Below are 24,183 nucleotides of genomic sequence, written 5' to 3' on the forward strand. Positions count from 1 at the left end.
TTTTCCTTTTACCTAAGATGATATTTTAGAATGCTTCAATCACATGCCTTGATTAAGAATGAAGTTTTTCAAGAGGACCTTTACATTACAAACTCCTCACTATGACTACTTTTCTGAATACTTTGCCAATTTTGCCATGAGGTGCCTCAAGTGGCTAGAATATTTATAGAATTTTCTTGTTTTGCCTGATTTTGTAGACAACATATGCTTTCTCCTTTCTTTTGTCCATTGATGGTTAGAACTCTTGTTACCTAAAAATTTAGAGAGAATGGTAATTACTTCATCCTGAAGACTCCAAAATAACTGTCAAACACATCTAGGATCTAGAAAGTCAGGCACGGTAGAAATGCCTATAATCTCAGAAGCGAGTTCCAGGCCAGTTTACACTAGCTACATCGCAGTTCTCTCTCAGAAGACAAAGCAGGAGACAAAAAGGATAGGAGCTGTTTTAGTAAATGGATGGCAGGCTGGTGCTCGGGGGCCTTCTTCAGCCACTCTGTGTAAATACAAACTCAAAACTTCCCTCCCCCCCACAAAAAAACCCGACTTTTTAATACAAGCATTTCTGAAGAGAACAAAGAAAAATAAAATTGTAAGTAAAGGAGCAACATGCTGGCATGTCAGCCCTTTCTGCCCTGTCGGATCTATCCATCCTTCCACCACCAGGAAACAACCCCAGGCCCTCACTGAGGCTACCAAAGCCTCCACAGGTCTCCTGTCTCCTCTTAGGCTCATCCTAACTCCCGCCTGCCCCCTGTTCACACCTCTGGGACTCCCTGTGTGCTGCAGAACCCACTGCTCGGCCTCACATCCTCTTCGTTTTCACCCCTCTTCCTATACCTCAAGTGCTGGTTCTACATAAGACACCTGAGCACCTCTGTGTCTCTACAGGAAGACTTCCATCATCTCCCTGTGTCCAAATTCCAATCATACCGCAACACAAGGCAGCGTGGACCATCAGGTAGACTATTTCAAATTGCTGCCACCAAATCTGTCTGCATCCATACTGTCTCTGTCCACTTGCAATGGAAGAGGAATACATCTTGTCTGAGGCTAAGTGAGGTTACCTCCTACTAGTCTGTGACACCCACACCAAACCACAACCCTAGGGACCTTCCTTATCCCATTAGTTATACCCACTTTCTCCTTTATTTTCAACCCTTGCCTGTCCACAGGCTCTGCCTCATCAACCCAAACAAGCAATGTCCATTAAACAACACTTTTCCAAGGACACAGTCTTCCAACACCATTTTTTGTTCCTACATTACCATTTTCTTTTACCCCTGGCATGGGATGAATTTTTGACTATTCTGACCATATCCCTTTTTCACATACACTGAATTTCATAGCCCACTGAATTCTGACTTCTCATTCCAAAACTTGGGTCTCCTGGGTAGTGGATGCCAGAGAACTCCTGGTAAGCTTGGAGCACTAATTTTCAAAATGTATTGAAACCTACTCTGCTCCAGGTCATTTGTCTCCAACACTGGTGTGGGATCAGGGGAGGGGAGAAGTGAGCTATGAGCGCTCTGAGCCAGGAGTTGAAACTGATAGGTAAATTTAGACCAGATATATAATTTATTCGGCCTGTGATGCTTTTGAAAATATATTTACAGCCAAAAAAAAAAACCCTCAGGAATCTAGAAACAAAACCCTGAACTTTTCATTCTTACTAAGGAATGTAGAAACTGTCCCTTCTGTCCTGAGTGGCAATGACAGCTGAAGCCCAGAAACATCCTGTCCCTCCTGGAAGCATGGACTCCCTGGGAAGCATGGACGACTCCCTGGGAAGCATGGACGACTCCCTGGGAAGCATGGACTCCCTGGGAAGCATGGATGACTCCCTGGGAAGCATGGACGACTCCCTGGGAAGCATGGACTCCCTGGGAAGCATGGACGACTCCCTGGGAAGCATGGACTCCCTGGGAAGCATGGCCTGAGCAGATGCTCTTTGCTCACTAGCCTTGTTTCTATAGTCTTGTGAACATTAGAGTTTAGAGTTTTGAGATCCCTGCTCTAAATCAATGCTGCCCACAGAAATACATATTTAAAAGGGCAAGTGAACTTAACTTTAATATTATATTTAACTTAACCTAAATACCAAAAACCCATTGTAATATTCAATCAATAAAAAAAGCTTAGTAATACTACATTTCACATTTTTTTCTTTACACTAACCTTTCAGGATTCACTGTGCACATTGTTGCATATTTACAACACATTCTGAATGGCCGCATTTCCAGAATTCGGCAGGCAAACATGAAGGAAGGAAAGGCCATTAACCATTCAATGCTGCAGACTTTCTGGAGGCAGGCTTTACTGTTCTGTAATTAGGCTCACCAACACACAGGGGGCACTGTGAGTGTCAGTGAGCCAACTCTGCAAACTCTGCTTCATATATCAGGCACTGAGTCTCCCAGAAAGGGGGCAGATAGGCGAATGAGGACAGGCCCCTGGCCAAGTTTGAGATTTTACTCTAAGTTGTGGTTGGGAAAGACATGGGTTGGAAGAGATAGTTCTCCAACGATGAGTATGGGATAAAAGAGGAGGGTGTTATGTGCAGACAGCAAGCCCAGGAGAGGGCTGAGGAAGAATAACATCAAAGAAAGCAGAAGGACCGAGCAGAGTTCAATACTCAGAGCACACCTGAAGGTTGGGCAGCAGGAGTCGGGTGCAGACGTGAAGAGCAGTGCTATAGGCCAGACTCCGAGGAATAAGTAGGCACTCCATGTCAGTGACACAAGGAAGTGTATCCCTGAGCCAGTGACTCAGAAGAGAACTCTGTCCTACATCTCCAATAAAGACAAGAACCAGGATTAGCATCCAGGCTGCAGCAAAGCAGAGCCACCATCAGAAGTAGAGGATGTGCAGTACATCTGCCATGTTTAAAAGGACTTGGCATCAGGGAGGCACGTACTCCACTACACAGTAAAGTCATTCTGATGCTCTTCCAAAGGCCTAAGCACTGAATAGCTGTCCACTCATCCCTTCATTCAGGAAGCCATTCCCTTGGACCATTGTATAACATCAATCATAGGTCCACTGTATTAAGGTTGTCAAATTTCCTGTAGTGGTGCTAGTGAGGTAATGGGTGTCAGCAAACTAAATTCAGATTGCTCCTAATAAAGAGCAAATAAATGAACAAAACCAGTGACAGCAGGAAGATGCAATGACCTTTAAAACACCCAAAGGACCACTTGCCTATTATAATTTTTCACATGTACTAGAGTCCATAGGAAAGGGAAACAAAATGAGTATAAAATATCTCAAGAACTATTTCACAATTTTTTAAAAGTACTCCTTAAAAGAAAGTGTAGGATTTTTTAATCTCATTATATTGGAAATACAATTTTTCATCCTACATTTAGAGTAAAATAAAAAAAAATCTTTGGGAACTTTAAGAAAATTATGACCTGATGTCTTTCAAAATAAAATTTTTAGGGTTTGGGGAGGTCGATCAGTGGGAAAAGCATTTCTCATGCAAGCACAAAAACCTGCATCTGGACCCCCAGAATCCATGTAAAACTAGACGCAGTATCTCTGCCTGCAATCCCAGCTCTCCGCTAGTGACGTGGGGACCGAGTGTCCCTGGAAGCGAGCACGTGCAACACCAGACCGCGCACCTTGTCATAAACAAGGTGGACACAGGACTGAAGCCTAAGATTGTCCTCTGACCTCCACACACATGCTGTGGCACAGGTACCTCTGCAGGCACTCGTGCACATACACGCGCACGCGCGCGCACACACACACACGCACGCACGCACGCGCGTGCGCACACACACATACACACACACACACACACACACACACACACACACACACACACACACACACACTTTCCAAAAAAAGTCCTAATGAAAACAAACTGCTACATATTCAAAGAGAAAAACAATTTTGAGTAGAAACTTAATTTATTGGAGGAGAGTAATCACTCCCCACCTAGATTTACAAAAAGCAGTGCGAGTGGGAAGGACAGATCAGCGACGGCGAGGAAATTAAAATAGCACGTGGAGCTAATGGGGCGGGAAAATAGACAGTATTTTCAAAGATACCAGCAAAAACAAAAAATAGACAGTTAAGAATGCTTGCAAAGTAAACAAATGGCATGAGAAAAGATGACCTCATTTTTATTTGATAACTTTAAAGAAATGCAAATACACATCTACACATATGGTCTATTCTAATTTTTATGAAGATAAGCTTGTATAAAGTAAGTTTGATGTTAAAATCTATTTCACTCACATTAAACAAAACCTGAACCATTACTGAAGTGATGACCCTCGGTTTTCAAGGATATTTGGTTTACCAAGAAAAGGAAATATGCCTGAGCAGCCAACTAAAAAACCAGAACAAAATGTTTATGATTTCAAACCTATAGGTTTTGCTTATCTAAAGCTAATCTGGAATCTGAACTGAGGTGTTTCAGGTGCTCTGAACTGGTGCCTGGTGGCAGGACAGTACGCTCAGCACGAAGTACTTAAACTGCATGTTCAGAAGCAAGGCTGAGCCGTCCTGCAATGCCAAATGGACAATAGCTACCAGGAACACCTCAGAACCATAATGTATTTCATTTTGAATTCATTTCCGGCCACCATGTGCTCAGAAATGTTTTACTGTTGCTGAAATTTCCATGATCCTCAGGTTCAGTTACCCAGCCAGGAGGCGGGCGGGCGGGGTCGTGGCCTGCATTTCAATACACTGGAACATAGACACACTATTTACTGTTCATTAATTTAGGGTTTGTAAAACTCTCACCACTATGAGTTAAGAAGCCACACTACATGTTCCCCTAGAGTGGCAAAGACATTGGGAACTTTCATGTGCCCAATAATCCACTATTTTCATTCTTTCCAAATGAAAGGGAGGGATATATCTTATTTTTAAAATTAATATATTAATTCTGTTTTCTTCCTGCAAGTGCTCATGTACATTTCCGTGATAATGACTACACACTTACTAAAAGTCATGCATAATTTTTTATTACTGAAATTGTGGTATTATCAGTACTGCTTTAGTTATCTTGACTAGTTTTTTCATCATGGCAAGTAAAATGTTTGCATGTCGCACTAAATGAGACAAATGGCAAAGCCCCCATGCATTTGTTTTCTACCAGGCATTTATTTGCAGTGCTCGCAAACCTCCCACTACTCAATATTACTGTCAACCACAGCTGCAGCTCTCACATCTAAATATTAATCTACTTTCCTTTGTAGGTTTCCAGGTCCAGCAATTTGCCAGATGCACAGTTTAGCCACATGAGGTTAGAGGGAAACATTACACTTCAAGTCTCCCTCTAACGGCATCCTTTTTTCTTGTTGGAATGAACTTCTGGTCCCTGTAGTTAAAGAATGAGCCACACTGTAAACCATCAGGGAACTGCAAGTTGGGCCTCTCTCGATTTGACTTTGAAAAATACAGTTTCTGAAACCAAGCCCACATCCCACCTTAACTTTCTTATAAAATTTAGCTAACAAAAAAAAATGCTTTTAGGAGATCGATTTTAACATTATTAGATTTGTTAGTGGGGTTGGTCATTTACATTAGGAATTATCGTTTTAAATCTGTGCCTTCCCCAAGATTAAGCTATGTTCTTTGAAGCAATATCTAAAATACCTGGCAAAACATTAACCCAAATAACACTTCATTATAAGCTATTAAAAAGTCCAGATGCACTTAATGTATAGACTTGAAACATTCTCCTACATTTTGTCTTACATGGAGTTTCATCTAAAGACACAGTAGCTCCTCCTCCTGTGTCAAAGCTTCCCTATCACACACCAAGTAGTTTACCCACCTCCCCTCTCCTTTTTCTTCCTGTGAAACCAATCTCAATAAAAGCTTTAACATTTATAAACACCACAGGCTTTCACTTAGATACTAAAAATTGCAACATACTCATTCCTCAGATTTTCTGAAAATACTGACTTTCTGATTCTAGTGAAATATAATTTTAGTAACTCATCAAGATAGAATACATAAAATTGGCATATTTTTGATGGGCACACAAATTGAGAAAGCATCTTTCCCAAATGTGTCATAGAAAATGGAATGCATCTGCTATGACAATATGGCCCAAAACCTGAACAAGAATCAGCAGGAAAAAATGGTTTTTCTTTCTTTCTTTCCATCTTATTGCCAAAGCAGAACATTTGAAATAATACAGGAGGACGCACTGTTACGTCTGTTAGTGTTTTTCAAAAGTGGTTTGGTTAAAGAAAAGACAATGAGAAGGCTCCATGGGAGACAGCAGTTTGTTAAGCTTAATCAGCGTACATGTGACTCCCAAATCTTTCCCTCAGCAGTCAAACCGATTTTCTTTCTAACTTTTGCTTAACATCTCTACCTAGTGTCAGAATGTAAGCACATATGTTGTTGGGACCTCATGCTGGTCTGGGGGTGGAGAAATGGGGAGTGTGTTGAAGAACATGGTTGATGCCAGGAACAAGCAAAAAATAAAACAAATTTTCAAGAATTTTCCTAATTGTACAGTGAATTGTGGTGTGTTTGTTGCCTTTAAGTTTTTGTACAATGGTAATCAGATTGAGATAATAAATGCTTTCACTGTCTTATCTTCTGTGTGTGCCCTTCTGTGCTGGCGACCAGTAAATAAAGCTTCATGTGCAATAAGCTGCTCCCGATGCCCAGGTGTCTTAGAATGAGAAGCTGAGAGGGAAGGAAAGCCCCTGAGATGTACTTGGAAAGGCATGATGCTACAAACTGAAGCCTGCCCCTGGGCATCTTCATGAATTCAGTTCCAGCTTTCAATTTCCTTTCTTGTCTTCCCTATTTGGAGGTGGGTTCATTCTTTTAGTTGAACAAAAAGGTATTTTAAAGATTATTCACTAGTCTCTTCTTCATTAGTCAGACTGTTTAGGAAACATACTTGTAAGCCATTGCAGAAGACGCTCTCCACTGCTCCGAGAACAAGGCCCCAGGAGCAGCAGAGGCGAGGACATTCCTGTTCCTGGCCATCCCCTTAGGGCTTACTATTTGTTCTGCCAACATTCATCTATTGATTTTTAAACTTCAAATTTTATAACATTCCTCTGATGTCTACATTGAAATGTTGCTTCCTTATAATGAAAATCTTCTTTAGAAATATAACATGATTAACATGTGATTTCTAAATGTACTAAGGTGTGCAACAATGCATCATAAAGGAATAGAAATGACCTGTTGTGAAACTGTGGTAGTGATGGGGGCACATTTTACAACACGTGCAAACTTGTACGCCTCTCGTATTAAACGGATCCAAGTCATGCCAGAAGTTAAGGTCTAGAAGTCCAGAGAACTGGTGAGAATCATGGGGAAGATTGTGAAAACCGACTTGAATACACACCTCTGTGTTGCACACTAGCCACACACTGGTCACTTCTTTGGACATTCTCTTCTAATCCATAAATTAACGAGAACTTCTACAAGAATGCAGTGAGTATGGAATCGTATGATATGATGAAATCACACACAACAATATTATTTCAATATGGTCTCCAAAAACACCTCAGATCTTTCCCACACAAAAGACATATGAGGTTAGAGGGAAAGATAAAACATCAAAACAATCTCTTAGCATTAAAATAAATGTGCATTAGGACTATATAGGAACTCAAAAGCATTTCCTTTAACTCATAGTATTTGTACATGATTCTTGGTTGTCAACTTGACTACATCTGGAATTAACCAAAACTTGAGTGACTGGGTACACCATTAAGGGATCTTTTTAAAATTAAATCCTTTAAAGTGGGGAGAACTACTTTTAATCCAGGTCTTTCAAGCAGGAAGACAGGTGTTTAATCAAGATCTTTGGAGGTGAGAGGATCCACCTTTAATCTGGACCACACCTTCTGCTGGCAGCCTGTGTAAAGGACATGGAAGAAGGAAGCTCTCTTTTTGCCTGCTTGCTCTCACTCTTGCTAGAAAATCCATTCCTTCACTGGCATTAGAGTGTACTTCAGGATTCTGGTATATGCTGAAGACCAGCTGAGACCTCCAGACTCGTGAACTGAACTACTGGATTCTTGGACTTTTCGTTCATAGGCAGCCATTGTTGGACTAGCTAGACCACAGCCTATAAGCCATTCAATCTCCTTTATTCTTTTTATAAGTTCTGTTCCTCTAGAGAGCCCTGATTGATACATACACTTATTTTTTAATCACTTTAAAAATACTTTCATTTTGTTTTTGAAATAAAAAAGAGTTCTATCTATTCGGTTCTGTTCCAAGACAATAAAAAATAAAGTTATTTGGTCTTTCTCTGCCAATGGTGTCTACATAATCTGATATAATAAACTTTCTCTAGAACCTCAAATATCTGCTAGACAGAAAAAAAATGGATTAGACTGATTTCTGCCCTTTTTTTCAGAAACTACACTAAGAAAATAGTAAATAAGATGCACAGTTTTTCTAGCTCTTCTTGCCACATAATCAAACAGTAAACTTCAGCAAATGGTTGGATTTTTTTCTAGCTGGCTATTGATTTACTTAAAGTTTTAATGTAATATCATTCATTTAATATGATCAAAATTATTGTAATGAGGGTTAATGAGCTAAGACATACTGAGAGAAAACAATCATTTTAGGCCCCTCATAGAGTTGAATATCCACCATGAACACGATTTGATAGACATTTATAAAAAGGAAAGATCCCTCTTAAAAATGATAGGAGTAAATGAAGTCACCTGATGGCTTAAAATTTCTATTAAAACAGGTGAAAAACTCTGGTCTGAGTAGTCGACATGATGTGTAAAGTAGCACGTGTTAGAAGCATGTGTTTCTGATGACTGCTAAACTTTAGACCATAGGCACATATCTACTTGACTAACTCGGATCCTGCTGTCCCCTGTGGGACAGTGATCCACCTGCAGCAGAAAGTTTCGAGAAGAGGCTACCAAGAAGTTAGCAAACTTCTGTGAGAAATCCGAATCTAAGCCCTAAATTCACCTTTCCACATTCCTACAACTGCTAGCCATTTGCTTCAGATGGCGCCCCTTCCACAAGGCCACCCGCAGTTACAATTTCCTTTCCTAAGTTTGGGGGGTCTGTTGGCTTTTTCTTTAGTCAAGAAAATGCTTAGTGGGGCATGTTGCAGGACACCTCCAAAAAAACCCACGCTACCTTGTAACTTTTCTTTAGCTGATCATTAAGCTACTCAGACTGCTTTTGGAGACAGGTGTCATTCTTATCAAAAATCAAGTCAGGGTCCAAGTCTAGACTCTGTCACTACTAAACGGGAGCGAAATGTTTCCTTTGCTCGGTTTCAGCTAGCTAGTGGTCCACAGGCGCGCACACCCCACAATCTTCTCCAGGGAAGGGCAGCCTGAAACTGGAGGGGTGGCCCGCACGCTTGCCCGGTGGCCACACCTGGCACTCACCTGGCTGCAGCTTCGCTCTTCACCCTTTGTCAGAGCCTGGGACTCCGCGGGACCCCGTGTCGGTTCTACTGGAGGTGACGCCGGTTCCAGCAACTGCTCCAGGCACGCGGTCCCGGGAAGAGAGGAGCTCTTTTGGTGGCACAGGTGCACCCCCGAGCCCCCACGCCGTGCGCCTTCATCTCGGACGCGGTCTCCCCTCGGGGGCGGTTGGGGAGAAGAGGACAGAGAGGATGAGGCAGAAGAAGAAGGAGCTGAGTCCGGGGAGCGTCCGCCAGGAGGCGTCACTCCCGCTGTCCCCAGGGCTGTCGCCGGCCCCTTAGCCACGGGCAGCAGATGTTCGCGTAAGCGGCGGCGCAGCGTGGACCCCTGCTCGGCTCTGGCTGCTCCTCCAGGCTCCAGGGGCTCCGGCGAGGAGCAGCACAGGTTGGGCTGCGAGGAGGAGAACACCCGGTCGAGCACTTGCTTCCGCTTCTTGAAGCCACTCCACCTGCTGCCGGTGCTCGCCACACCGGCCAGTGCGTCCTGCGTGGCCCTCGGGGGCGGCGGGGATGGGGTCGGAGTGGCCGCAGTGCGGCGCTCGGGGCCCCCGGTGCGCCCGCCCCCGCCGCCCTTGCCCTTGCCCACACCCAGCTGCAGGTTCTTCCAGAGCCGGGCCTGGAAGGAGGGGGACGCGGCGGGCTCGGGCTCGCCAGCCTCGGCTGCCCGGGTCTCCATCCTCCACCCGGGGCACCTCCTGTCACCTCCTCCTGCCTCTCCTCCGCCCTCTCCGACTGCGCCTCCTCCCCGAGCGTGGAGGCGGCGGCGGCGGCGGCGGCGGCCGGCGCAGCAGCACAAGCCAGGAGTGCCCAGCGGCTTCAGGCCAGCTCGGAGCAAAGCGGCTGCGGCCGAGGCCCTCCCGCCGCGGAGTGTCGTCGCCTCTGCTCGCGGCACCTGCCCGGCTGGGCTGGCGCTGTCACCAAGCGGCCGCAGCGTCTGCAAAGTTTCGAGCACGGAACTCCGCCGCTCCAGTCCACTGAGTGCCTCCAGGCCGCGCCCCAGATCCCCCTCCGCGCCGGCTAGGAGCTCGGGGAGCTGCGGGCACCCGGCGTAGGCTGCCAGCTGCACAGGGGACCACACCCGCGCCCTCAGGCCAGCACCTGTCAGTGGCAGAGGCGGCTGCCTCCAAACTGGGCGCGCACGCGGCTCACACGACAGGGCGCGTCCTGGCGTAGACGTCGGGGACCAGCAGCCCAGGCTAAGCCGCCCAGGACCATCCTCTGGCTCCTAGGTGGGAGGGCAGGCAGGAATCCTGTGGAGCTGTGTAGGGCCTGGAGCGAGCTGGACCTCAGTATGGATCTACAGTCGCACACACAGCTTGCTTTAGGACGAATCCCGCTGAAGTCGATCAGACGAAGTGTACCGGAGTGGAGTCTATGTGGGTCCCCCAGGGAGCTGCGGGAGCAATAAACCTCTCCAAAGGCTGCCTCCACTGGGTTGGGCATCCCGGGCTCAAGAGGAGAGTTTGATGTCTTCTGTCTTGACTTTGTTACCATCCACCCCTCCAAGCTCTTTGTTCGCGTGTGCGGTGACTTTACTTATGATTAAGATCTGACAGTTCCCAAAACCTGACAATAAAGCTAACCCTTCGATGGAACGCCTCAGGGCGTTCATTCACCTTGGACAGAGATGGGCAGGTACCCATTGCCTGTGACCCTATTCAGAGTTCAGACTTGTTCTTTTCACTCAAACAGATTTTTTTCTTTAGTTACTTCTTGCAGTTTGTTGGAAGACTGATCAAAAAGGGCTTTTTCTGTCGTCTCGATTTTGCTTCTCCCCAAATCTATGCCTCCAGGGTTTTCTGACTCCACAGGAATGCTTCTGCAAGGCTGGTAACAGCGCGCCCTTCCCTCCTCCACTGTGCATGGGCACAGTGCTGTTTGATTACTTAAAGTGGGCATTCTCTCCTTTCTGCCCAGCAGTTTGCCCTGGCGGTGTGGCCAGTCTCAGATTGTATTTTTCTTATCCTTCTAACAAACATTTACTGACTATCCACTATGTGCCAGGCAGTGATCAGCACTGAAGAAACAGTTGTGAGCACGTAGGGAGCACTTGAGTAGGGTTCAGGGAGTAAGAGAATAAATAGAATTTTTAAGAGTGAACAACTCTAGAGAGATCATAAGAGTACTATAACTGATTGCTGTAATACAGAACATCCCATTAAATTTGAACCTTAGACAAATCACAACAGTTTTTAGTACATATGCATTCCAAATATTATAGGGAACCAAGACCAAAAGACTGTAGTTGTTCTTTAGGCAAGTCTTATTTTACTGGGTGTCTTGTATTTTTACTGAATCTAACAAGCCCATATTTAGGAGTTGTGTGTTATAATTGGGTATGTTAAAAAAAAAAAGTCTTTCTGAGAAGACTAGGTTTGAGATGATAGGAAAAAGGGACAAAGAGCCAGCCATTGAAAATCCAAATGCAGTGTTCCAGGCACAAAAACACTGAGGCAGGAAGGAGCTTAACATGACTTATTCACACAGAGATGGAGACCATTCCAAAGTGGGTGAAGAAAAGTGGCCAGGGCTGGCCAGTTGGGAATGCAGAGTCTTCACAGTGAACATCCCATAGAGGAGCTTGAAACTGCTGTAAATTAATCAGGAACCCTTTGGGTGTATTCAACTCATGGTCTACAGGCTACATGCAGTCCAGGATATCCATAAGTATGGCCCAAGTTTGAATTTTCAAACTTGATTGCATGGTTCTTTAGTATAAACTTTGTGGATGACAATGCCATGTCTCAATGTTAAAAGGTTGGGTGTGTCTGCTAGATTATTTTCAAACATGGGAATAATGTGAATTACTAATACATCCTAGAACTGTTTTGAGCATATTGTGTCTTTATAAAGGACTTAGTCTAGTGCTTTGTATATAGCTCTAAGTTTATGAACCTTATGCTTGGGGGAAAGGCAAATCATCTATTAAAGATTGTAGGTGGCATTTACTTGACATTCTTCTGACGAACCCTGGAGCTATCAGTTGGGCTAATATAAAGGATGGTACAAAGAATTTCCTACTTAATACTGATGGGCTACATCTGTGTATTGACTGAGGCAATGACTACATGTGTCACCATATGGGATAGAGATGAGTAGAACCACATTCACATACAAATATATGTGTGCATATAAAAGTTGGTGAAATCTGAATGAGGTCAGCGAGTTTTAACAACTGCAATTTCCTAGTTTTGGTATGTCCTATAGCTACATATGATAGCATCAGGTGAAACTGGGTGATGTTCATAAGGGAATTCTACACAGTACTTTTGCAACTTCCTCTGAGTCTTTATTTCAAAATATAAAGTATCTATTAAAATTAAAAATTGGCAACATGTTTTTTAAACACTTTGGAAGCTGTTAAGAGTTTTTAAATTTTGGTGGACTGTTGCTTACACTGTAATTGAACCATCAAGGACCACTGTTTTCTTCCATCTCTGTTCTCACTAGCCTCAGCTCACCCCAGAATCAGTCCAGAAGTCTCCGAGGAATAGATGAGGAGAGAGCCAGGATTGCTAAGGCCGAGTCCACACTAGGGTAGGAGCCTGGCTTCTAGTGCTGTCAGGGAAGTGGTGAGGATTTCTCCACACAATGCCAACAGCCAGTCACATCAACTGTTTCAAAGCATCCTGCCCTTGTGGAAGCAGAGGCTTGGCATTTTACACTGGCTCCTCCTTCCCATTAATCCCATTTTGTTTATTTTCATTTCATTGAGAAGAAGATGAGGAGGGGTGGGAAGAGAGAAGAAGGAGGAGGAAGATAAAAATAATAACAATAACTGCCTCTTACCAGAACTTCATACACATGTCAAAATTGTCATGTTGTAACACACAGACAACTCTACACAAGCCATTTTATATTGATGGCCTTTAAATAATACATGTAATTGAATGATATAGTTTAATTTGTCTACTTTTTCTTCTACACAATTTTAGTTTTGCCCCTAGTGGAGAAGATTTGGCAGTTGGTGGCTCCTGAGGGACAAAGTCACTCTCCTTTAGGGACATGGCTACTAGTAGATTGCCTGTTCTCTGGCAAGTAGCCCTACACCCATGTGCACGTGGGCAGCACTAATTGGGTGTAGGGAGTTATTAATAACAGGGTTTTTTGTTTTGTTTTGTTTTTCAGAACATGAAAGTGGGAGAAAGACATGGTGGGAGGCACTAGGCAGAGCGGGAGGGAGGTGGTGGTGGTGGATGAGTATGATTAAAATATATTATATAAATGTATGGAATTTCAAAGGATACATTTGAAATATTATTTTTAAAATATTCCATGATTAAATTCTGAAATACATGCTCCCAAATAACATTTATCTATCGATATAAATTCTGTCACACGATTGAAAGAGCATGCACAACCCTCTGAAGTGCCTGAAGAGGACTATAATGCAGCTGTCCTATGAACAAGATAACCAGATGTGGTTTCTACTGTCAAATATCTTACATTTAGGAGAAGGTACTAGAAAAATTCTATACCATCAATAGAAAATGAGGAATTCATTGCAAGCATGCTTGTTGAACAGGCCTGAGTGCTTGTGTTCAGATCCCCAGCACACACATGAAAAGCCTGAGGTGGAAACACGTACCTGTAATCCCAGAGATGGGAGGCACAGACAGAACTGGGGAGCTCCCTGGCCAGCCAGTCTTGCCAGTCAGGGAGCTTCTGGTTCAGTGAGAGACTCTGTCTCCAGAAGGTGGAGAGCAATAGCGACGGACACCTAATGTCAATCTCTGGTTCCACATGGGCATGCTCAACTACACACACACACACACACACACACACACACACACACACACACACATACACACACACATCCCACAGGTGTGCACATGCACGTGTATATGTGTATAGACCACAAAAATAGAAAATGAATGGTATAAAGTGGCCATGGTGGAATACAGGGGAGTGAGGAGTAGAGAATTAGTCTTGAATACTCAGTGGAGATGTCTGATATCTTACTTGAGATACCATCTAAGCTAAGAACTATTGTGGGTTATGGGGTACACGGGCAACATAGAAAGTCTCCAATGACTATTTCCTATTGTTGTTATTATTACATTTTAAATGTTGGTATGAGTATTATTAAATGAGCATATTGTCAAATCTGGACATGTGGAAAACTTGGAAGGTAAGAGACAAGATTCCATGTGAAGAAAAGAGCCAATGAGTGACTCTTTGAATTTTTTCCTAGGAAGAGAGAATATTAATTGCAAAGAGGCTGAGGCAAAAACATATTCATCTCAAGGAAGAAGCTGTAGAAATAGAAGACACCGCAATAATGGCTTAGGACTAAACTGCAAAGGACTCTAGGCAACAAGAAAGGCTTTAGATCAGGGTAAATTTGGAAGCCATACTAGAGTGTTGGGCAGAGTTTCTCTCTAAGCCAATTGCAATTAAGAGACCTATTGTGACATCTGTACTGATGGTAAAGTCAAGGCTTAGGGCAAGAGCAGAATTTAGAGAGGAGCCATCACTGAGAGTCAGTGGTGGTTCTGACTGACGCGAAAGGGCAGAAGTGGTGAACCCAGGTGTGGTCTAGATCAATGGTTCTAGTGGGGTCGTGACCCCATTGGGGTGGATCAAATGACCCTTTCACAGGTGTCACCCTAGACCATTGGACCGTGGTAAAACACAGATACGTACATTCCAACTCATGCTAGTAGCAAAATTACAGTTATAAAGTAATGATGAAAATAATTTTATGGTTGGGGGTGTCTATATTAAAGGCTCAAAGCATTAGGAAAGTTGAGAACAACTGTTCTAGATGTATATTTAAAAGAAGCTGCTGGTGGGATTTTCCAGTTGATAGTGTATTCAAGGAGAATGCTGAACTGTTTGCAACACTTACCATCTGTAATTCTCAAAACAACACCATTTTGTAGATGAAGAATCTAAGTCTAGAGTGTACTATAGGACTTGTCAGATTACTCTAAGGAATTGCCAGATCCAACAGTAGAAGCCCCGGGATCCTGGCAATCTGCAGCCACATGGCTTGGTGAACTTTAAAAGGCATGCATATACGAAAAAGCAACAACAACTGAGAAGAGCCCCCAACACTAACGTTACTCATGCCCTTGTTCTGGGTGAGCAACAAGGACACCTCGGTTAGAATCACAGCTTCTACTCAGTAAGATCAAAGACATGAATCCACACATAAAATCGGTGTTTCTGGGCCTAATTGAGTTTGGGGCATTTTTAAACGGCACTTAAGGAACTGTCTTGTTAGAGGAGCCCTGGCTGTTGTCCCAACTTCCATCACTGGGCGTGATTCCTTTAGGCCTTGACTTCAGCTCTCAAGCTCTATTCCCCAACCTAGCACCTCCTGAGGCCCCAATTCACAGAAGAATGCAAGCATCGTTTTTGATGACTCGGACATGAGCCTTTAGTGTCCGGGCTGTGTCACCAGCCCATAGGCAGCATTCTTGGTGGGCAAAGCCTCTAACAGAGAGACTTTCTATGATGAGCAAGGAAAGTCGACAGGTTGCTTAGTTCTGTTTGTCATGGCGAAAGCCTGCTTTATGGAAAGAAGCGTTTGGAACCTTTCAAAGCCAATAACTCGACTTCACGACTAGGCACTTTAAGATGGCTGCTAACTACACAGTAACTCAGCAAAACGAACTCGCGTCCCAGTGTAAACTAGTATCTGCTGTTTTCCTCCACCGAGGTTCTCTCAGCAGCATTCTCAAGTGTGGCTGAATGTTTAACTTCAAATGAGCTGTTTCTATATACTCTACATAGCCTAAGCCAATTCACATTTTCTTCTTGATCCACATGATTTTTAAAAACATTTCTAGAGTCCTACAACATGTTAAACACTGAAGTTTACATAGGTGGTACATTGGAATGTCCGTGTGGTTAGAATAAGGGGGGACTTGAAATTGTATTTGCATAACTTTGAAGAAAAAAATCACTTGTCCACTTCCAAGAAGAAAGAAGGGATTAACTGAAAACTAACCCTTCTCCACTTTCAACCTGACATTGAGGAATCTGCCTTGGCATTGCTACAGGTGCCCTATAATTACAAGCAGTTCTTGGGGGCCTCACAGTTATTAATTCATTAAAAGAGTTACTATCTACTTTTGTTGGGTGACTTTTCCTGGAGAGATGTAACAAACATCTATCCGCATGATAAGGTATGGATAACAGGTCAACGAGATGATTCCTGCAAGTCTAGCTTAGTGAACCAATGAGTTAACTGAGGGTTCTTGTAGGAGCAGGTGACTCAAAAGCAGATGCAGTGTTGAAAATCCCACCCCAACATGGGTGACAACTCACAGAAACCACCAATTTCCTCTCCAATAATTGTTTGCTGCTTTTTCTAATTCTTGGAGGGGGACCCTGTGAAGCTTGGAAACTTCTGAGTTTTCTTGAATCTTGTAATTTTCATGAACTTCCTAAGTCTTAGGAATTCTCCCAAAGGGGAATGCTTTGATTCTGAGGAAACAGCGGCACTGTACCCCTAAAGTCCCATTCAATTTGCCTAAATATATTGAAATGCTTGGGGTTGGATACATTTGTAAAGAATTTTGGCTTGTCTATGGAGATCCAAAATCAAGAAGCTTCATCTGATGAGTCTATGTTTTACTGGCACAGCTCCGAGGTGGCACAGGACAGCACAACAAGACACAGTGAGCGTGTGTGTGATGCCTCTCTTCTCATAAAGCCATCGGCACTCCACTTTAATGACCCCTTCTCATTTCTTAATCACATTCAAGAGCCTCCCTCTAAACATCAGAGCTGAAACAAGTTTTCTCCCTATAAATACCTCACAACGTACATTAAATTCCAGCACATGAGTCCTAGTGTCGTGCTCAAACATTATTGAAACCAGCACAAAGGTCAAAATGGCTTTGCTAGGACATCGTTTACTTCCAGAGAGTACAAACATAATATTATAGCAGATGGAATGGAACCGTGTAGACTCAGCTTTTGACATATTGAAGGAAGAGATGATTTCATAAAATCTTAAAATAAATGACTTTACTAGGAAGACGTTTTCCCCACCATGGAACCCTCTTTTGATTCCAATTTCTAAAAACCCCTTGGTCTTCCCTGGCTCTCCTGTGTCTTCTATAACAATGCTCTTCACTAGCTCCTATCAACTGCAGTGTCATAGACATGACAGATGGTATCCTAGTCACGAAGGTAAAGAGAAAATCAAGCTATATATGTGAAACCACTGCCACAACCACTTGAGAACACACACTCCTCATAGCACATATTCACATAGCACAACTAGCATGGAATTTTCATGTGTATGTAATATTTTGACCATGCCTACTCTGTAACCTCTTCCCATCCCTTCTCCCTCTTTTCTCTTCCACGGATTTTACTCTTATGTCTTTATTTCTCCCTAGTCTCCACATACGAGAGAAAACATGAGATGCTGTCTTTGCGAGACTGGCTTATTTCATTTAACATGATAACCTCTAGTTCCACACGTTTTCTTGCAAGTGACGTACCTTGATTTCTCTTTAAGACTAAAGGAAGTTTCACTGTGTATACCACATTATGTTTACCCATTCATCTACTAAGGGCCAGATGGGAATCTAGGCTGGTTCCAAAACTTGGTTCTTGTGACTAGTGCAATAAAATGGTTAGCTGACTTTGCTAGCTCTTGTTCACAACCTCCATACTGCCTTCCATAGTAGCTCAAGTAATTTGCATTCCAACCAGCAGTGTGTAAGGTTCCTTCCCTCCAGCATCTTGCCAACATTTGCATTTGATGTTGTGATGATATCCATTCTGATTGGGCTGGTATGTAATCTCATTGTAGCTTTTGATTTGCATTGCCTTGATGGCTTAAGATAGTCAACCATTTTTATGTATTTATTGGCCATTTGTACTTCTTCATTAGAAAAATGCTAATTTATTTGTCCACTTATTGGTTGAAGTATTTGCTCTTTAGCACTTTTTAAAATTCTTTATATATTATGGAGATGAATCCCATCTCAGTTAATGAGGTGGAAAAGTTTTCCCCTATTCTGGATTGTGTATACTCTCTGCTATTTGTATCATTTGCTGTATAGAAGATTTTTTAATTTAATCCAATTTCATTTCTCAATTCTTGCTATTATTAGCCTGATCTACTAGACAGAACACATGTCCAGCTCTTGAAGTATTTCTCCCATAATTTTTCTCTAGTGATCTCAAAGGTCAGGTCTTACATCAAAGACTTCAGCCTAATTTGAGTTGATTTGATCTTAGATTTTTCACATAAAACTATGGTTTTTTATTTAATTTAACTTTGAAATATTTAGACAACTTAAACTCTGTACCAGAGCTTGGTTTCTGAAGCTGGAAGACCCAGTTTGGATCTTACATTGCCCCCAATTTCCCCTAAGCCTTAGGTGTGGGAGTGCTTGGCAGTTGTATCCACGGGAACTAGGTTCCACAACTCTGTCCTTTGATTGGTTGTAGTTTCCTGTAGTAGTCGCCATCTGTTGCAAAGAGAAGCTTCTTTGTTGAGGGGTGAGGACTACACTTCTTTGTGGGTGTAAGGACAAATGGTTGTGGATTGTTGTTAGGGATTGTGCTGGTATAATAAATTAGTGGTTGTAGACTATTGTCCAATAACAATGATCTCAGTAGCCCTGACTGGTTAGCTAGGTTTTCAGCACCAGGTATAGCATCTCTCCTGTTGGGCAGGTCTTCTCTGCACCACTACTTTTGTGCCATGCTGGGAGTTTCTGTGCTTCACGGGTGTCATAGCTCTGTGAACTGTTGATCACTTCCCTCCTTTGGAAGTTTGTGTGGCTCCTTCCAGTACCATGAAAACTAGTCCTCAGGGAGGGCCACTCAAGTCATTTCCAGTTCAGGAATCTTTGGGCTCTGTTTCTGAAGTATGTGCTGTCTTCAGCAATCGGCACCTTCCACCTTTTGGGGGTAACCAAGGGCAACAGTAATAGGCTGTATGTTTGGGGGGTCACCTAGCTGATCTTCTGCCCAATTCAAAAGATGGCTTCTCGTGTCTAGCGTTGGAGTTTTTGTTAGGTGGTGTTTGGCTTTTGGAAAAAGAATTGTCAGCTCAGATGAGAAAAGTTCATTAAACTATACATGTATATTGTACACTGAATTGCATGTATTACAGGTTTCATTTTTTGTTGTTGTTGTTTGGCTATTTTTTGGTTTTGTTTTGTAAATAGTTAATGGTATGATTCTTTGAAGCTTTTTCAGCCATCCATATTGTTATTTTACCTACCTTCCTTTTCCTGTGTTTCCCCCTTCCCGAAGGAGCCCCTTTTCCTGACATTCCCCTTCTGCCTTCTGTGTTTACTTCTCCCTCCGCCCTGCAGAGCCCCTTTCCCATTTCTCTTATCACATCACTGTGCCCTGCCATCACATCACTGTGCCCTGCCATCACATCACTGTGCCCTGCCATTTCCCCCTCTATTGCTCCCCAACCCCCCCCCCCCCCCGGCCTGGCAATGGTCCCATTTTGCTTTACTGCTTTCTGCAGTTACCACAGGCTGTGTACTCAGGGCCAAAGACTTGGAGCTAGGAGCCTCCAATAAGAGAGAATGTGTGATTTTTGCCTTTCTGGATTTGGGGGTGTCTCACTCAATATCTATTCTAGTTCCATCCACTTACCTGCAAAGTTTGTTATTTCACTTCTCTTTAGAGCTGAATAGTATTTATTCCACAGTGTATATGTACCACAGTTTCATTATCCATTCGTTAGGTGACGGACGCATAGGTATTTCTGTTTCCTAGCCACTGTGAGTACAGCAGCAGTGATATGGCAGAGCAAGCATTTGTCATTCTGCCTGGGTAGGATGAGCTCTCAAAGTTGTTTTGATTTGTATCTCCCTAATTGCGAGGGAGGGTGGACATTTTTTATTTCTTGACCACTCTTTTCCTTTAAGGCCCTCTATTTAGGTCCCACCACCCATTTTTGAAAGTGTCTGGGTTTTTGTTGTTGTTGTTGTTGTTGTTTTTACTTTTTTAAGTTCTTTGTATGTTCTGGATATTAAATCTCTGACAAATGTCTAGCTAGCAAAGATTCTCTTCTATTCTGTGGGCGTCCTCTTCACCAAGCTGATTGTTTCTTTAGCTGTGCAGAAGCTTTTTAGTTTTATGTGGTCTCACTTGTCAATTGTTGGCCTAATTCTTGGGCAAATAAAGTCCTATTCAAGAAGTCTCATTTGGAAGAAAAGGTCTTTTCAGGTATAATCTAGTTAAAGATTTTGAGATGAAACTGGCATCGTTTACCTGGTATACCTTAAATTCAATAACAAATGTCTTCATGAGAGTGGGGAATGGGGGTTTTGACAAACAATTCAATCCTGGAGAAAGAGACTGAAATGTCACAGTCAAGAAATTCCGGCAAGCTATCAACTGCTGGAAGATGTGACAAACAGATTGTCCCTTAGAGTCTCCAGAGGGAGTGTGATTCTGCTGTCATCTCTCTTAGAAATCTGACCTCCAGAGCCATGAGACAACCCATTGCTGTTGTTTTGGGTGTTTGGTTTATGATCATTTATTGCAACAGCCAAAGAAAGATAATATAAACAGTAGTAGATTCCACAGTTATAACCAGTTCCTGATCTTTTTATAAAAAACAACGAATCCAAATAAATGACAAGGAAAGAACATAAGCACAAGCTAGGGCATTTTTTCATTCTTGTGGTTTTTTATAAAGGTTGAAAAAGGAAGAATAAAGTAATATGTTTTGCTAATAGATTGCCAAAGAATAAGATAAAAATAGCCAGTGTAATTAATAATGGAAGTAAAAAAATGTTACAATTATCAGTGAAGTGGGAGGAAAACTATCTTTCAAACATGTCCTGGCAAATTATTCCTCAAACATTATGTACTCATTCATGTACATATTACTTACCATGTGCATACAATTCCAACTTTCTAAAAGCAAAAGACTAGTGACAATAAAAAAGTGTATGAATAGTGATAAGAATAAGCAAAATATACTGCATCCATTGATGATCTATATGCAGCCCTTTTAAAAAATAAAACTGGCCGGGCGGTGGTGGTGCACGCCTTTAATCCCAGCACTCGGGAGGCAGAGGCAGGCGGATCTCTGTGAGTTCGAGGCCAGCCTGTTCTACAGAGCGAGATCCAGGAAAGGCGCAAAGCTATACAGAGAAACCCTGTCTCGAAAAACAAAAACAAAAACAAAAACAAAAAAATAAAACTGGTCAGGCATGGTGGTACATGCCTTTAATTCCAGCACTGAGGAGGCAGAGGCAGGTGGAACTCTGTGAGTTTGAGACCAGCCTGGTCTCATACTCGTAGCTAGTTCCAGGACAGCTGGAGTTATGCAATCCAGAGATTTTGTTAAAGAGATGTTAGATAGATAGATAGATAGATAGATAGAAAGATAGATAGATAGATAGATAGATAGATAGATAGATAGATGAAACTATGTACTCTATTATTGTCTTAGTGACTCTTCTATCACTGTGTGGAGACACCATGACCAAGGCAACTCTTATAAAGAAAGCATTTAATTGGGGCTTGCTTACAGTTTCAGAGGTTTAGTCCATTACTGTCATGGTAGGAAACAGATAAGATGTCTCTGGAGCAGCAGCTGAAAACTCTACATCCTGATCCACAGGCACCAGGGAGGGAGAGATGAGAGGGAGACTGGCATGGGCCTTTGAAACCTCAAAGCCCAACTCCAGTGACACACCTTCCCAAACAAGGCCACACCTACTCCAACAAGGACATACCTATTAGTCCTTCCCAATTGTCCACCAATTGGGAACCAGGTATTCAAATATATGAGGCTATGGGGGTCATTCTCATTCAAATCACCATAATTATTAAACAACGTATACATGATATGACACATTTTTACAAATAACAAAGGAACTATCCATTCATTGAACCTAACAAGATGATTGTAAAATGATTTTATGGAAGATAAGAATGTATATGGAAAAAGAATATTTGAAAGAAAATCAAGCAAATAGAAGTTAAGTATTGGTTCATAGTTCATGTGTTTCCATTCGTTTGGCTATTTGTCCCTGTGCTTTATCCAACCTTGGTCTCAACAATTCTCGCTCATATAAACCCTCCTCATTCTTGCTAATTGGACTCCCAGAGATCCACCCGGGGCCTAGCCATGGATCTCTGCATCCAGATCCCTCAGTAGTTGGATGGGGTTTCTAGCACGACAATTAGGGTGTTTGGCCATCCCATCACCAGAGTAGGTCAGTTCGGGCTGTCTCTCGACTATTGCCAGCAGTCTGTTGTGGGGGTATCTTTGTGGATTTCTGTGGGCACTTTGATTCTTCCTATTCTCATGTGGTCTTCATTTACCATGGTCTCCTATTCCTTGTTCTCCCTCTCTGTTGTTGATCCAGCTGGGATCTCCCGCTCCCCCAAGCTCTCTTTCCCTCAACCCTCGCCTTTCATTACCCCCACTCATGTCCAGGCTGTTCATGTAGATCTCATTCCATTTCTCTGTCACTGGGCAATCCCCATGTCTTTCTTGGGGTCCTGTTTTTTAGGTAGCCTCCCTGGTGATGTGAGTAGCAGTCCAGTCATCCTTGTTTCATGTCTAGTATCCTGCTATGAGTGAGTACATACCATGTTTGTCTTTCTGAGTCTGGGTTACCTCACTCAGGATGATTTTTTCTAGATCCATCCATTTGTCTGCAAAACTCATGATGTCATTGTTTTTCTCTGCTGAGTAGTATTCCATTGTGTATATGTACCACATTTTGTTTATCCATTCTTCAGTTGAAGGGCATCTAGGTTGTTTCCATGTTCTAGCTATTACAAACAATGCTGATATGAACATAGCTGAACAAGTGCTCTTATGGTGTGGTTGAGCATTCCTTGGGTATATGCCCAAGAGTGGTATAGCTGGATCTTGGGGGAGATGGATTCCCAATTTTCTAAGAAAGCGCCATATTGATTTCCAAAGTGGTTGTACAAGCTTGCATTCCCACCAACAGTGGAGGAGAGTTCCCCTAGCTCCACATCCTCTCCAGCAAGCTGAGGGATCACCAACTGGATCAGGCCCTCTGAATGGGTGAGACAGTTGATTGGCTTGATCTGATTGGGAGGCATCCAGGCAGTGGTACCAGGTCCTGTGCACATTGCATGAGCTGGCTGTTTGAAACCTGGGGCCTATGCAGGATCACTTGGCTCGTCCTGGGAGGAGGGGACTGGACCTACCTGGACTGAGTTTACCAGGTTGATCTCAGTCCGTGGGGGAGGCTTTGCCCCGGAGGAGGTGGGAATGGGGGGTGGGCTGGGGGGAAGGTGAGGGGGGCCGGAGGGGGGAGAACAAGGGAATCCATGGCTGATATGTAGAACTGAATTGTATTGCAAAATAAAAATAAAAAAATTTAAAAAAAAAGAAGTTAAGTATTACAAAGCTAGAGTAATTAAAATATTGCTCTAAAAAACAGATTGGTAAATAGGTAATAATTAAAGACTAGCTAATAAATGTAACATTATAAGCAGTTTGCATTTATGTATTTATGTAATTACATAGATAATTAACAACAATTTTCAAAAAATAGACCATATATTTGAAAGATAGTGGGGGTGGGCACAACATGGGAGAGATTGTATGGAGGAAAAGGAAGAGAGAAACTGTAATTATATTATAATCTCAAAAATTAAGAAATGTTTAAAATGCATTCCTATAAAAATTAAAATAAAACAAACTACAGTGTGTTAGAGGGAAAGAACATGAAGGGGTTGAGTAGGGAGATGGGGGAACTGGGAGGAGTTGGGGAGGGAAAGAATATTATCAAAATACATTGTTTGAAAAAATAATAAAAATAAATAAA

General features: G+C 42.7%; 1 protein-coding gene across 10 annotated transcripts in view; it reads right to left on the reverse strand.

The window, feature by feature from the left end:
• Window positions 1-10,198, reverse strand: part of Mctp1 (multiple C2 and transmembrane domain containing 1) — a 588,499-nt gene extending 578,301 nt beyond the window's left edge. For all 10 annotated transcript variants that reach the window (XM_052743710.1, XM_052743711.1, XM_052743708.1 and 7 more), the window contains exon 1: window positions 9,375-10,198. In XM_052743710.1, coding sequence (XP_052599670.1) covers window positions 9,375-10,088 — 714 coding nt within the window. In that variant the 5' untranslated portion in view covers window positions 10,089-10,198. The remainder of the gene's footprint in view (window positions 1-9,374) is intronic.
• Window positions 10,199-24,183: the final 13,985 nt, after the last annotated feature.

This window comes from Peromyscus californicus, unplaced genomic scaffold (assembly GCF_007827085.1).
Source record: "Peromyscus californicus insignis strain IS unplaced genomic scaffold, ASM782708v3 Scaffold_18__1_contigs__length_77618521, whole genome shotgun sequence".
Taxonomy (NCBI): Eukaryota; Metazoa; Chordata; class Mammalia; order Rodentia; family Cricetidae; genus Peromyscus; species Peromyscus californicus.